This window comes from Centruroides vittatus, unplaced genomic scaffold (assembly GCF_030686945.1).
Source record: "Centruroides vittatus isolate TY-2023 unplaced genomic scaffold, ASM3068694v2 scaffold_1014, whole genome shotgun sequence".
NCBI lineage: Eukaryota > Metazoa > Arthropoda > Arachnida > Scorpiones > Buthidae > Centruroides > Centruroides vittatus.
This window is the reverse complement of record NW_027122665.1, coordinates 237,454-252,807: the sequence shown is the minus strand read 5'-3', so window position 1 is coordinate 252,807 and position 15,354 is coordinate 237,454. Positions and strand designations below refer to the sequence as shown.

The window sequence follows — 15,354 nt, the reverse complement described above, 5'->3', positions numbered from 1 at the left end:
GGGGTGGAGTCGGGATATTACTCGCTACCACTTAATCGGCAGTTAGTCTGCGGGAATAATTCTCAGTTGTCGAACGGATGGCGTTAATGAGTGAAAAATGCGGAGAGAGATGATCTCGTAATCACCATTCTCCTACGTCAGGCTCCAGTAATTAAAATAAGCGCCTTAACTCGCGTTTACTTCTATTTATAGATATCTGTGACGTCTGAGTGACGACGTCCGAATAGAATTATAGGAGTGACTAAAGTACAGTACCTATAATCTCCGTTGCCGCTCATCGGTGGTGACCAGACCCTGAACACTGGGAAGTTCGGTCGTGGGTTCGCGCCGCGACTCGGACAGGCTGGCTGCTAGGAGTTTTCCGGGTTATGTGTTAGCCAATAACGACTGAATAGGAGGCCAGTTCCCCGCAAAAGTTTTTCCGGAAAACACTATTTTCTGCACGTGCGTTTAGGCCGTTCGATATACGGCTGGTTCTTCGGTCGCGTAGCGATTATATACACATGTTTAGTCGGAGAAAGAGCCTTTCTGAGCTAAAATCTCCATATCAAACACCTGTAGGAGAAGAAGAAAAAAAGTACCTATATTATCAGAGTAGCCATACGAGTCATCGCCGCCATGTTCTGTCAAATGTAATCCCGTGGTCTATGGGTTTACATTAAGAAATGACGATTTTTTTTAATTTAATAAAGTCTTTTATTCCTTTTTTTATTCGAGAATATTATGGATGAATAAATCTTACAGGCTCGATAAGTTTTAAATTTCTAGCATTAGTATTTTTAAATAAAAAATTAATTTTGTTTACTTTTTAGAGAAACTTCTAGATCGAAATTCCAAACGTTATTTTAAAGCAAACGCAAGAAATCAGTCAGTAGTTAATGAAATAGATATTCAGCTTGTCAAAACTACTACTGCATTTACTAATTTGACAGGGTTTAACGTTGGAATGTACAACGCATGCATGCTTATGCACCATGCAAAGGTAAATCTGGGTGTGGGCCTGACGTCTGCTCTTCTCTCCCGGGAAAGCTTTTGTGTTTTATCAAGGCTTTTTATGTTGTTTTCATTAACGTCCCGTCTTTATATTGTAAAAACTATCCATGTTTTTTCTTTAAATACAATAAAGTTACAGTAGTTTGTTCTTACACATTGTAGAGTAAAGATGTGTTTCTTTTCTTAATGTGTTATTTCACTATGTAAAACTTTCAATCTATTATATTGAAGTACTATAAATAATCAACCAAATAAAAATTATCATATTTGTATTTATATTGCATTATTGTATGATAAAAAGTAATTTAATAAAATTTTTTACAAGTTTAAAGTTTTTTATATATACATAATAATTACGTAAGTTCATAGTGATAAAGCATATCAAGATCAAAAGGATATGCAGATAAAATATAAAAATTTATTAAATGAACAATATATTTTTATTTGTAACAGTTTCATATTTTATCACATCAATAATAAAAAATGTAAAGGTCAAAGGCTAACACCCGCCTCTTTAATTGCTAGATTTGAAATTTAAAACAAAACAATATACTGTATAAAAAAATACAATACAATACAAATGGCAGACTCTTTTGCAGTGGCATTTGATGAACTGAAGTGCAGAGTGAACGTGGAAAAGATATGGCTAATTCTGTAGCTTACTCGTGGATTTACTTGCATAGGGATTTGTTAAATTTTTGATTTTTCTTTTGTTTTTCATTTTTAACATGAAAGATATAAATCTTGTCATGATTTTAATTTATGGCAATCAGGAATATGGCCATTTTTAGAATATTTGTTAAATTTTTCCAAACAAAATTTTTTATATCAATGTTTTGACTCTCGACCACATTATAATATTGGTAGAAAATATCTTCCATGTCTGAAAACATATCAAAAGTTGTATTATTACAAAAAAACATGGAATTAAATGAGGAGTATCTAAAGAAAAGAGGAGTATTTTAATCATGTTTTTGTTATTGATTTGAAAGAAGCATTGCATATGATCCTATCATCTAATCTTTCAAAAAACAAACTTTGTAAATTTCTTTAACTGTATTTATCATATTTTTGTTTTATATTTATATTTTTTATAGCTTTATAAAAATTTTCAAGTGTCTTACATTTGAATTTAAATAGAAAAAAAATCTTATTACATGATTACATGTCATATCGCATAGAAGCTTATGATCTGTAGAAAAATAAGAGTAACTACGAATTTCTTCAGTAGTGAAATAATCTAAAAAATTTTATCTCATTAATTAAAAGTCAATAATTTAATAAATCAAATCTCAGGATTTAGAATGCATGAAAAAAAATAATTACTAATAAACAATAATTTTCATTATTAAACAATTATTTATGAAAAGAGATATTCACACAAATAATTTTTATTAATAGACTTTCACTAAATTCTCATAGGTCTACATGTAAATGCATAAAAGATAAACATGTAAACTATATCATATATATATTCATTAGATGCAGTTTGGATTAATAAATATAATGTGATTAAAAAGTTTACACGAAGCCTTAAAGCCAATAAAACAACTGAATAGTTTCTACACTCGCAAAACATTTGTAAACAAAATATGTAATCGTTATTTTAAATTTCAATGGAATTGACGGCACTTTAGCCAGGGAATACTGCTTTAGCTGGTATGTGTCCGTCTCTCGCTTGCTTGCTTGCTTCCCTGTCTTCTGGCGGGGTGGTTAGGCATTAGCTGCTTTGGCTATTTCGCCTCGTGGGAAGTTAATCGGGCACTGACGTGGGTTGGCGCTAATCACAACATCGACGGTGCTGTGGGTGAACAGAGAGCCAATTAGGTTGGGTTAGAAGTTGCACGTTTTGTTGTATTCCTTAAAGAAGGAAGAAAGGGATAATAGGCAGACGTTTATCGGTTTGAAATAAAGGCAGCCACTTATTTCGTGAAGATGATTCTTGGCGAGGTTGTTGTTGGCGAGGATGCGATCCCTGATGGTGTCGAATCTTGAACACTCGTTGTGACGGTGTGTGGTTGTGTCTATTTTGTTGGGGTAATATTTGCAAAGGTTGGTGTTGCATTTCTTGCGAGTGTGCAGAAAGTGGTTCGTAAGCAAGGAATTGGTTCTAGCGCGGTTGATGAAAACGTTGATGCGGCGGTCGTTGATGTCTGGAGCGGAGATGTCTGAAGAGTTGGAGAACCACGGGTGCAGGTTGTTGTGAAGGTAGGTGTTCCAGATGTTGTTCATATGTTTCACGTTGTCGGACTTGATGAGATGGTTGAGGTCTTCGGGGGTGATGAAGAGGGTGGCTATGGAGTTGCGTGGACTGGTTTTGGCGAGGTTGTAGGCTTGTACAGTACATTGATGGGGATGCCTTTGTGAGCCGGGGTCCAAACGAGAATTGTCTGGAGGTTTTGTTGGTGCCTTTGATTGAGGGTGGCGTTGATGAGATAGATTAAGGAGGGGAAGTTTTCGTGATAAGTATGGAGAGCCTTGAGGACCGATTGTGAGTCGGTGCAGATGATGGCAACTTGACTATTGTGAGTGGCATGGCGAATGGCTTGCAGGATTGCGTATCCTTCAGCGGTGAAGATCGTGGCCTCTCGGTGGAGAGAAAAGTGAGCCGTGATGTTGTTGTTTGAGTCTACAAAGGCCGCAGTCACGGAATTTGTGTTTTTCGATCCATCGGTGGCAATAATGGTGTTTATATTTTGATGGGCTTCCCGAACTTTGAAGGTCTGCTCGATGAATGAGATTGGGAGTTTGGAAGGAGAGGTCGTCGAGATGGATGTTGTGATGAGAGACGTTGGAATGCTGAAAGAAGTGGAGGGAAGGTTGGGTTGGGTGGATGAACGTTGTGCTGAAGAAGCCAGGTGCGGGTGAAGTGGATGAAAGGAATCTTTACTAGGGAGCCACCTGTGTTGTTATGTATGTGTTGAATAGTGGAGTGGAAGAGAGAGTCAGAGGTAGCTTTCTTGATGTAAGTGTTGTATTGTTTAATGATGCATTTGTGGAAGCGACGTTCGAGGGAGGATTTGTTTGCGGCGCGAAGAGTGAGGATGTTGTTAGAAGAGATAGGAAGGCCGAGGCTGAGTTTGATGTATTGAGATTGAATAGACTCAAGAGTGCGAAGTTGAGTTTTGGTGAGGGATGCTATACTGCGGATGGCGTAAGTTATGATGCTGCCGATTGTGCTGTTGGCAATGCACAGGAGGTCAGACGGATGGCCTCCTGTGTTTTTGTTACAGAAAATTTTGAAGATGTTGAGTAGTTTCCTGCACTTGTTGTATATGTATTGGATGTGAGGATTCCAAGAGAGGTTGGCTGTGATAAGAATTCCGAGGATTTTCAGTTTATTAACTTTGGGGATGTTCTTCCCCTGGAGAGTAATATCCTGCTTGTTGTGGATGTTGATAGGTATACGGAGAATGGCACATTTTTGGGGTTGGAAGCTGATATCGTTGGAGTTGGCCCATGCCTGCAGGGAGTGGATGAAATGGGCGGTGCGGAGGCGCAGATGGAGGGGGTTGTTCTCATAGATGATGAAAGTGATGTCGTCGGCGTAGACGTAAATTACAGTGTAATCGTTTTTAAGGTTGAAGATATCGTTAATGAAGAGTGCGAAGAGGAATGGAGAGATAACGCTGCCCTGTGGGATACCTCTGGATTGTGTGAGTTGTGAAGAGAGATAGCCCCTCCATTTAACCGTAACCTTCCTGTTAGTTAAGAAGTTGTTAAGCCAAATGAAAAAATTTCCTTTAAGACCTTTGGCGATAGCTTTACGGAGAATGTGGTGATATTTAACGGAGTGTCGAGGGTGTCGAGGATTTGTGGATGTCGAGCGTGAGAATGTTAAGGAATTGACCCTTATTGCGGAGGGTGTGAATCTGAATAGTCATGTAGGTCAGGAGATCGTGAGTCCCCTTATTAGGAAGGCTACTAAAGTGCTTATAGTGCTTAAACCAATGGCGGTGATGGGCAAGGTTGTGCCACCGTTTTAAGATCATACGTTCGAATGTTTGTGAGATGGTTGATGTCAGGGCTGTTGGGCGGTAGTTGGCGATGTTAGTTGTTTCCTTACTCCGCTTGCGAATGGGAATGATGATTGTTTTGTTCAGGTCTTCGGGGGTGATGCCTGTAGTCCATATGTTGTTGAAGATCTTGAAAAGCTGACATTTGTTCTGGTTGCTGAGTGCGTTGAGGATCTTATTGGTGATGCCGTCTGACCCTGGGGTAGTGTTCTTCCTATTTTAAGGGCAAGGCTAAGATCGTAATCGGTGAATGGGCTGTAGAAGATATCGGTGGGGAGATCTATGTTGGGAGGAATGCGGATGTGTATGGGTTGTGTTTGTGTATGGGGATTAAAGTAATGATTGAATATGTCAGCTTGGTGGTTGGGGTCGGTGATGTTCGTCCCTTTGTGATTGATGATGAGGTGATCGTTGTTGGGTTTGTCTTTGGCGCGCAGAAAATGGATGATTTTCCAGAAATTGTTTTTGTAGTTGGGGGAGGTGGAGAGGTACTTATAAAAAGTACATTTTTGCGCTAGAATCGTGCGTTGGAGTTCTGCAGTGGCTTCTTTAACACGAATCCAGTTTTTGCGGTTAGACTGTCTTTGGAATCGATGGGAACTTTTTTTTTTTGCAACTTTCCGTTGACATTCATTATTCCACCAAGGGGGATTGGGTCTTTGTTGAGGGGGGTCGCGGTTGGTATAGATATGTGTTAAGTTATTTATATTTATCGTCTCTCTGAATAGGAATGTAAAGACGCCACCTAACGACAAAATTTAGCAACACGAAACCCGCTTTTCGAAGCGAAAAGTTCGGAATGCGATAGCCTTTCTTATCTCGTAAGCACCGCATCGCTTAAGTGGATATCGGATCTGATGTAAACAGCTACGCTAACTATCGACATTTTTCATTTGTTGTCTTATATTAAAGTTTAAATATGAACGTAAACATAAACGTAACAAATTCATGCTTACCTACTGTCAAATGAGTTCAAAAACTTCTAGATTTATTTAAAAACGACTTTAAAAAACACTTCCTATTCAAAATATACAGAGCCGCGTGCACTTTTCGATGGAACATGGGGATTTTAACCACGTGATACAACTAACCAATAGAAAATTTGACAACTCATTGTCGCTACTCTGATATCAAGGTACCGTACTCTAATAATTATGTAAATGGCAACAAGCAGACTCAATTAAAAGTGTTAAAAAAGGGGAAAAGCCAACGAGATGTGTTTGTATAAAAAAACTTCTTCGATTTTGATGAAAAACGAATAACTAGGTACTGTACGTAACTTATAGTATTGTTATTAAAATAGATGTATACGGGATAACTAATGTAAAACTTTTTAGATAACAAGAAGTTAAATGTGTAATGAAGTTTTAAAGGTTTAAACCTTACAAAAATCTGTTATTTAAAAAGGAATCGGTTTGTATGAAATAACTAGTTATGTAAATTACGGTATTATTATAAAAAATCGATTCAAACGTGATGATTAATGTATAAAGTTCTTTGGATAACGAGAAGTTGAATGTGCAAAGGGATTTTTATACTTTTAACTTTCAGAGATCTGTAACCTAAAGGTATGTTTTTAAAACACGTGATCTTTATACAGGCTCGCCATAAGCGGGCGTGCACCGCTCGCGGGCGGCACATCCAGGGGGCAGCAAATTGGTATTGCTGGCAAGCTCAGCGTAGGTAGTCGTAGTTAAACGGGCGGGATAATCGGTATTGCAGACTGGCGCTCAAACAGCTAGCGGCGCTGCTGTCTTTATATATATGTTTTTTATATTGTTGTAACTTGTGAACTTCTATTTTAGTTGGCTGAGGAGGGGCATGAACTGCCCGAAACGTGTACAAATACGATGAACACGTATCAACTAAATAAAAATTAATGATGAGATTTGCCAAGTGTCTGAATGAATACAATGAATGATTTGTGTTCGATTTACTGAACGATTACTGGCACGGTTTCACGAATACCAATATAAATCTCTCTTATTACTGATACCAGACAAATCTGCTTTGCTTGGATCGAATAAATCTGTTATGCCCATTTTCGACAGTACAGCTTTTAAATTTATTGCACTTTCCAATTTAAATTTCGGTAATAAGATGTGATTGTAATTTTTGTACGTTACTTTTAACTAAACCATTGCCTAAACTATTGGATTTATCTGAACTCGGTTTATTCTCAATTTCTTTTAGTCGCGTCATTTAGTTTAATGCGATTAAGTATGATAATAAACCAGTGATCCAGCCTTAGACTGGCTCCTATCCACTGACCCGTTCGGCATGGATATATTCCCTGTCGGTAGTAAAGGTGCTGCCAACAGCTCACAGTATCTAAAAGTCACGCAAGCTTGCTCTGCATATTAAGGTGGAAATCTTGGAGCAGGATACCTATATTTTACGGTAATATTTTACATTTTATATACGTATATTTATATACGAACATTCAATTCCTATAGAATATATATATATATATATAATAAGCATTGACTATTTTTCTACCAATCGCGTGTTATTTTGTATAATTAAAATTCACAAGATCGCAAGAACGACAGCTAGATAGCCGAGTGGTGAGGGTAGCCGCTCTCGGGTACCTGAGATCGAATGCCGTCGAATCGATAAACCTCTACAGTTTTTCGAGGTTGTCCGTCTAGATATCTCGAGTTCCGTCCCTCACCATTCGGAGCCCCGTTGTTGGTTTATCATGGCCGAATCCATAGTGAGCTCGCTAAAAAGTCCGTCTTACTGTAGGCATGACAGAAAGGGTTTAAAAAAGACCCTAAAACGTACTTTGAAAGGAATTGGATATTTTAACAAATAAACGTAAATTATATGATTCTTATTTCCGTGTATACACTATACGAAACATAATTAATGTGGCTTGCAATTTAAAATTTTATAAACCTCTGACTAGTTTAAAGACCAGAAAAGTATTTTATTATCTTATTATTTTGCTTCTTATATGATACGTTTTCTCAGTGTTTTACTTTTACTAAATTAATTTTCCTAGAATCTTACTTTTTTAATAATTTTTTTCTTGTTCGTTATTAAAAAAACGTTGTTTTATCACAGATAAAAAACATTTTTTAATTAAGTTGATTTTTCGGTTTATATTTTCATTAATTTAATTGGCATTGAAAATTATATATCAAGAACTGGTGAGTGTTTAACGTTTAAATTTTATCACTTTATATTTTTTGTTTGTTTCGACTCCTCGCATTCTCACATATAATCGCGCCGTGCATAATAATAACCTTGCAAATTCTAGACTTACGACACCTGAATTAATTTCGGTACAAAAAACTCTTATTATGAAGATGTCCTTTGAAAAGATTTGTAAACGTAACGAGGAAGTTTCGTTGAAAAAAGTAATTGATTGCTTTGATTTTATTGTATAACTCCTCAGTTTTCAAACTCTTTGGCTCGTTGCGTACTGTAAAAAGTGCAAAGTTTTCTTTCGCACTTTGTAATATATTTTAAATTATTAATAGATGTGTACCATAATTATTGTTTCCTTATATAATTATTGGACGTAATAAATAATGTTATAAATGAGTTTCTTTTGATTTCTGAAATATACTTTCATACTATTCGTGATGCGTTTACCCGGCTCTCGAAACCCACTTTTTGACAACCACACCCGGACTACGCCCAATTTCTAACTTCAAAACAACGCCGCGGGCATACCTGACGTTTGTTCCAGAAATTCGACATAGAATAATATAAAAACAGTATCAGTTAATTGTTAAAATTTTAGCTTGTTTTAAACGAAACATTCGGATTCGATCGCTAGTGTTTTGTTTTATACCTGTATAAAACGGAATGCGATAATAGAATTTTCTACTTGGTAGGTTCTAGTGTTATAGAATGTATTATTTTTATACTTAATAAACTGTTCTAGATAAACTTGAAACCGCAATGTTGCATTTTCGTACATACTTTCCGGACAATTAACGTACAATCTTAACACAGGAATAAAAATTAATAGACAAATTCTCGTTAACATTTTTTTTTAATGGAAGATCCGTTTTAGACAGGTTTTAGCATAATCCTTTTTCTGAAATTATTAAACTTTTTTAAAAATAATGTTTAATAATAATAATATTATTATTTAATATTTAATAAAGTAAATATTCTTATTAATCATGTCCTTCATTATTAATAAGAATACTTATTTTCAGATATCGAAAAGGACACTTTTTTACATACTTTAAAATAATTTTTATTATATTAGCTTAGAGCTGTGCGTGTCATCCTTGAGTGAATGATTTCAAGGTAACATATCAATTACATTCAATAGGGGCATCTAATTATGACTGTCAGGATATAAAAGATATCGCGTGATTTTAGTCATTTGAGAATTGAAAATTCAAAGAAACGTAGCTCTTACAAAGCTGTAAAATGCATTTTGCAGGTTTCTTTTTGATCGTTTTCCTTTCCTTAGGTGGAGCATTAGGTAGTGGATTATACTCGGTTGTTGAAGCTTATAGACATACCTTAGGTGGAAGATTATACTCAAGTTGTTCGAGAAGCTTATTAGATCGATATTGCGGTAAGACATTTCTTAAAAAGTAGGCCTATTTGAAATATAAAATTTGACTATATATGTACATGTGATCAGAGGGTCGGCACCACGTCACGATGACACGTCAGGACTGACACCACTGAATTCTTAAGGTCGATACAGAGACCGATTTGGTTCCAATCTTGCTCGAGCGGTCGTGTATGTAGACCTCTAGGGTCCGGGATGGAGTCAGAGTCCTGGGTCCGAGTCTCTCACATCCATTTAAATATTGTCATTAACTCTATTGCTTGTAAAACAATTAAGATTGTGCACTTTATTCTTTAATAGATGTGAAAGACAAAATGTCAGTGATTGCATGTGCAGAAAGGTTCGAATATAAAAGAGTAAGATTCGACGTTCGATTTTTTAAAAATTACATTAATTTCATTTAATAATAAGTATTTGAAAATGATTCATTGCAAAATGTCTTTCAGGGTTACGAAATATTTGAAAATTGTTATAATTCAATTTCTGAAACGGGAAAAGATGAAACCTTAGAAGAGAAATTAAACAAAATTTGTTCTTTGAATCGTGATGTAATTATATTTTTTTATATTTTATTTATATATAAAATATAGTTCTTAATACTTTACTATAAAAATTTTATAAACTTTTTTCAAACGAGGGCATTAAGAAGGCCTTTTAAATTATACCCATCTTGGGTTCGACCATGTCCTCGATGGAGGTAGTTGGCGATGATGAGGCGAGTCTATGAAAAATTATCTCGACCAGAGGCGTAGCTAGGGGGAGCGGTGAGGGCGGCTCGCCCCGGGGTCACCCGTGTAGGGGTGACACCCGTAGGCCTGTACCTAAAAAAAAAAGAAGGCTAACGGCTCGCCTCACATGACAGTTTCTTCGCTATGAGGAGACGCCACGAGAGCTCTCACCAGCTGTAAATCTAAACTCGTACATCGCGACATCGCATATTCAATATAGCGTTCGAGTTGCTCGAGTGCGAAGATATTACAATTCAATAGTGTTTTATAAAAGAGTTAAAAGGGGTGACACCACGATATCCGCACCGGGTGTCACCCACGGTAGCTACGCCACTGACCGAGACCCTTCCCGATTCGACTCTCGAGTCACATAGATTTACTATACAGATTGGCATCTCGTCATTAAATTTTGGCCTATAAAACTTTTATTTGATATTGTATCATTTGTGTCTTTTATTATATAAGTGTGAAATTTTGTTCAAATAGAATATTTATATTATAATGAAATTTTTAAAAATAATTTTTAATAATTATACAAGTTTTTTAACAATAGAATGCGTAATGAATATCAATAAAATCAATTTAGCAATGGGAATAATTTCCCTGTTACGGGGGGTTACAAACAATTAATTGGATAAGTTAACATTTGTAATTTACAGCAGTGTTATATCTATTATACATCATTTTATTGTTTACACGTTCTTACATTTATTTCGCGGAAAATTCTGTATTATAACCATAGGATCTTACGTAAGTTGTTTAAGATAAAATGATTATATTTATTCCGTTACAATTTTCAAGATTTACTTTCAGATTATTAGATAATATTAACTTAGAATTTTGTACTTTTCCATTATTTTAATAAGGTAATTATAAATTTTATATAAATCCTTTTTATTGATGTTATTTAATTTTGTTAAGAGCTCAATTAACGAGTTACAATTGCAGATACGAACTATTTGATATTGTTCACGTACATTATTAAGTTTTTGGCATTTTAATAATAAATGATGTGGTGTGAATTCGCCGGAGTTACATAAAAAGCATTTTTTGTTCGAGAAACCTATATAGGTACCATTAATTATACAATAGTTTTAAAAGTTATAATTTAATAATTTTTCAGGAATATATAGGCGTTTCTAATTGTTGTGAATATGCAGCAAAACTGGACCTCCTGAAAAACAGAGGTAGATTATACGATGTTGATGACGTAAGTATTATTAAAAATATATTTTTTGAATTCCAAAACAAAAATGTAAAAATTTTAGGAGGGGGATCAGTTTTTGACCGACCACCTATTATATATAACAAAGCCGGAAAAGTAAAAGGGTTGATTAAATTTATAAAAGAATCTTGAAGTATTTTTCAAAGTAAATCCTGGATAATTTTGAAACAGCCTGTTTTATTTACAATCCGTCATCTTATTTTTAATAGTTAACTTACTTTAATTTTTATTGTTGAAATTTAACTAAGTTATTTGTTACAAATCGAAACGCTCTAAATAGAAATGTACTTAATGTTATATTTCACATTGAGTACATTTCATAATATAGCCTACAGTGACTCTATAATTAAAATTTTAAAAAGGTTAGTAAACATTTGAGTCGCGAACCATTACAAATATATTGAGAAACGCTTGGCTATTGTGTCTATGTAAGGCTCAACTTATGTTAAATTTTAGAAAAAATTAAAAATCGCACCGAGGATTGCATTTAGATTCAAGTTGAATTATTTTTATACTTTCAGCTTTGTGATTACGTTGAAGAAGTGAAAGAAAATAGGGTAAGTAGAATTTTATCTTAAATTTTAATGATTGACAATTGGCGCTTTTTGTATTGTCTTTATTATTTTCTTCATTATACAGTAATTACTTCTTGTTCTTTCTATTAAAGATCTTATAGAAAGTATCACGTTATATTAGTTATTAGCCTAACTTCTGTTACAAAAATGTAACTTTATAAAATACCGCTTATTATAATACTTTAAAATAACTTTTAAAATCTGTCGAATTTGATATCTATATAATTCGTTTTGAACGTTAAGATTTCACTTAGATGACACTCTTAATTGTATATTTTAGAAACGTAGAATTCAGTTTATCAGTCGAAGCATTCCACAGTTTTACTTTAATTCGTATAATTATCCATACGTGGATAAATCATTTCGTCGTTATTATATTTTCTATAAGACAATGTTTGACGTAATGTCTAAAACAAATTTTCAAATATTCAATATCGACGATGAGGAGTGAGAAAGTCAACACTACTAATGCAGAACACGACGTTACTCGATTAAATAACGTGCTGCCAATATCTATAAAACGATAGCGTACTTTGAAGCAAATTATTTCGATTAATAATATTAGTTATTAATGAAAAGTAATGATTATTATTATAAGAAAAACGTGGCACTCGGAGTAATCGACAGCTAAAGAAGTTACTCGGTCCAACTAATTTAAAAACCGGTCATTTCTAAATAAATTTGGGTTTTACTTTTAAAGTAAAGAATTTAAAGCAATTCAAAGGAAAACACATTTCTTTGATATAAACGAAACATATGGACTAATCACTGTTATCGATCGCCTCCGTTAATATCTATAGTAAAAAATCCAGCGACGAATTGCTTAACTTTTCCGGCTACATTTGGCGCCATCTGTTATCGTATTTTATTAAAATTTTTAAATATTTTTCACTATTCTAAAGTGGCAAAAGCTTAATTTTGAAGTTAGACATGAGTTTTATTTAAAAAAATTGTAAGTGCCAATAACCAGTAAAATCGTCATTAAGTCCGACCCTACTGGAGAAACACACGACCCTATTATCTTCCCACTCCCTCGATTTTTAATTAATCACTGAAATTTAATAGCATAAATCCCCTAACAAACAAATTTCCCTGCAAAATTCAGAATTTTCGACAAAAAGCACGGAGTTATTAAGCTTCAAACAAGGTGAACAAAATCGTGCTCTATACCCACACACATGCTAACATCCAAACATACAAAAACTACCCTGGAATTTTTTACATTTCTCGACGTTTCAAGGTGTGCAAAGTCCAAAAATGTAAAAATCTTAAGGAATCATTTTTTGCCGGATCGCCATACTTTCCCTCTGTATAACCAGTTGGGAAAATAAAAGTGTATTAATACTTATTAATGTAATTGATAAGTCCGTAAAGTTTCATTCATCACTCTTAAACTGGCTCTTCTGTGCCCAGGAGTCAGAAGTCAATGGAATGCAACGTACTAGGCGTTTGACAGACAGACCAATTACCTGAAGCCTCATTTAAACAGTTGTCGTGAAACTAACACCGATGGCCAAAGAGCAGCCTCCCAAGGTTAACGTCCCAGATTTGTTGTTTGAAATCCAGCCCAAAGCCTGGTCATGTTTTGAGGCACATTTAGCGTCATAAACACATCCGTTGGCGATTAACTCGCTCCCAGCCTTCCAATAAATTTTCCTTCATAAAGTTGTCTTTGTGGCATTATTATTTAGCTGTCAATGTCATACAATAAAGCAGTTAAAGATTCCTTTATGGTGGCAGTCTATCGCTCTGGGGAACCCGGCAGCGAAAAATTCCCAGCAATTTTTTAGGTTGGGTCCGACCGAATATCTCGACCCTCGTCCCTCACTACCCGGCCTCTCCATTGTGGACCTGGTCGAAACCATAATGGGCTTGCTAAAAAAAGCCCTCTTAGTGCCCACAGGACGGAAAGAGTTTTAAAGTCGTCTATGGTTAAACCGTAACACGCTATTGTCGTACTTTTAGAGTCTGCATATTTTGAATTAATTCGTACTTTTTAATGGAATCTTTAACTATAACCTGGTTCGTTTTACTAACTTGATACGTTCACATAAATTGCTTTCTACGTATAGATTAGACGATTATTCTTATTTTCTTACAGACGTGTGTGTAATTCATGTTATGTTGTACTCGAATAATATGATTTGCTTTTTCAAATGATATATTTTAAATTATAATAACTAAAGAAAAATTTTTTTCTTTAATTTAGAATTGTGGACTTTATAGCCATCGCCCTGTCTTGAAGTTTTATGATCCCTAATGTCAGTCTTCGGTTGTTTCGATCGAAAGAAGATAAAAAGTGAACATTTAATGTTTTATCATCATCCTATGGCGAAATTGACGTTTAAAATATATTTGTATTTCTAATTATTACCATAAATGTAACAAATATATACAAATATTTTACATGCTAAATAAAAAATTTAAAAAATAATGGTGACTGGGACTAACAAAAATTAAATTAGTTTATTCATTTTCAAATTGAACAATTTAAAATGAATTGCTAAAAATTACATTCGATTTCTATGAACTTAATTTTAATAAAAATAATTGAAATTTTTCTTATATGTGTCTTTTCTTCATCAAATAATCAAAGCTAGAATTATAATTTTTAATAGTTTTTAATCATTGCAAAAATAAAAAAAATGTTGCTTGTTTTTTTAAAGTTTATTTTAAAAATTCAATTAATCCAAATCATCTGAAAAGTCAACGTTTGATCATAAAATTGTTAAGATCCTTACAGTAAAACAAATAACATTTTTTCTTAAATCTCTGTTTTTTGTAGTGCTAAACAAAGTCAAGTTAAATACTGTACTTATAACACAATTTTTTTAAATCATTAGTCAAACATCAAAAGCTTCACACAGCAATTGTTTTTTATGACGACAGCAAATAAGGAACTACAAAATTAAAAAAAAAATTTGATTTCTCTTGTGACAAACTTTTATTTGTATCAAATTTTTCAAAATGCAGAAGAGCATTACTACGTGTGACAAAATTTCAGGCAGCGAATCAAGTAAATGTTATGCTGCAAAACTGCTCATCACTACAAGACGCCATGCTACACAATTAATATAAATAGGTCAGTCAATATTAATTCAAACATTCCAATTGTCGATAGATTGTGATAATTCATTTAAATATATAAAAAACATATTAGAAAAAGCACTGAATTTAAGCTTATCCCCCTGATCACGAATGTATACTAATTTTCTTTCAAAGTGTCAACATATATCACTATAAAATTTTCCTCTATAATTTAATAATT

General features: G+C 34.2%; 2 protein-coding genes across 2 annotated transcripts in view; one reads left to right on the top strand and one right to left on the bottom strand.

Moving 5' to 3' along the window:
- The window catches only part of LOC136986136 (uncharacterized), an 88,230-nt gene that overhangs the window by 28,529 nt on the left and 44,347 nt on the right, over positions 1 to 15,354 (bottom strand). The window lies entirely within an intron of this gene.
- Positions 9,385 to 14,651, top strand: LOC136986146 (uncharacterized). The gene is made up of 7 exons (XM_067283627.1): positions 9,385 to 9,462; positions 9,508 to 9,558; positions 9,859 to 9,914; positions 10,005 to 10,106; positions 11,410 to 11,496; positions 12,033 to 12,068; positions 14,296 to 14,651. The coding sequence occupies exons 1-7, from the start codon at positions 9,408 to 9,410 to the stop codon at positions 14,344 to 14,346; spliced, it is 438 nt and encodes a 145-aa protein (XP_067139728.1). The 5' UTR covers positions 9,385 to 9,407; the 3' UTR covers positions 14,347 to 14,651.

Coding starts and splice junctions, on each gene's coding strand:
- LOC136986146 (XM_067283627.1), top strand. CDS start 9,408: ATGCATTTTGCAGGTTTCTTTTTGATCGTTTTCCTTTCCTTAGGTGGA. Junction 9,559..9,858: donor CTTATTAGATCGATATTGCG/GTAAGACATTTC, acceptor ATTCTTTAATAG/ATGTGAAAGACAAAATGTCA. Junction 10,107..11,409: donor TTTGTTCTTTGAATCGTGAT/GTAATTATATTT, acceptor ATAATTTTTCAG/GAATATATAGGCGTTTCTAA.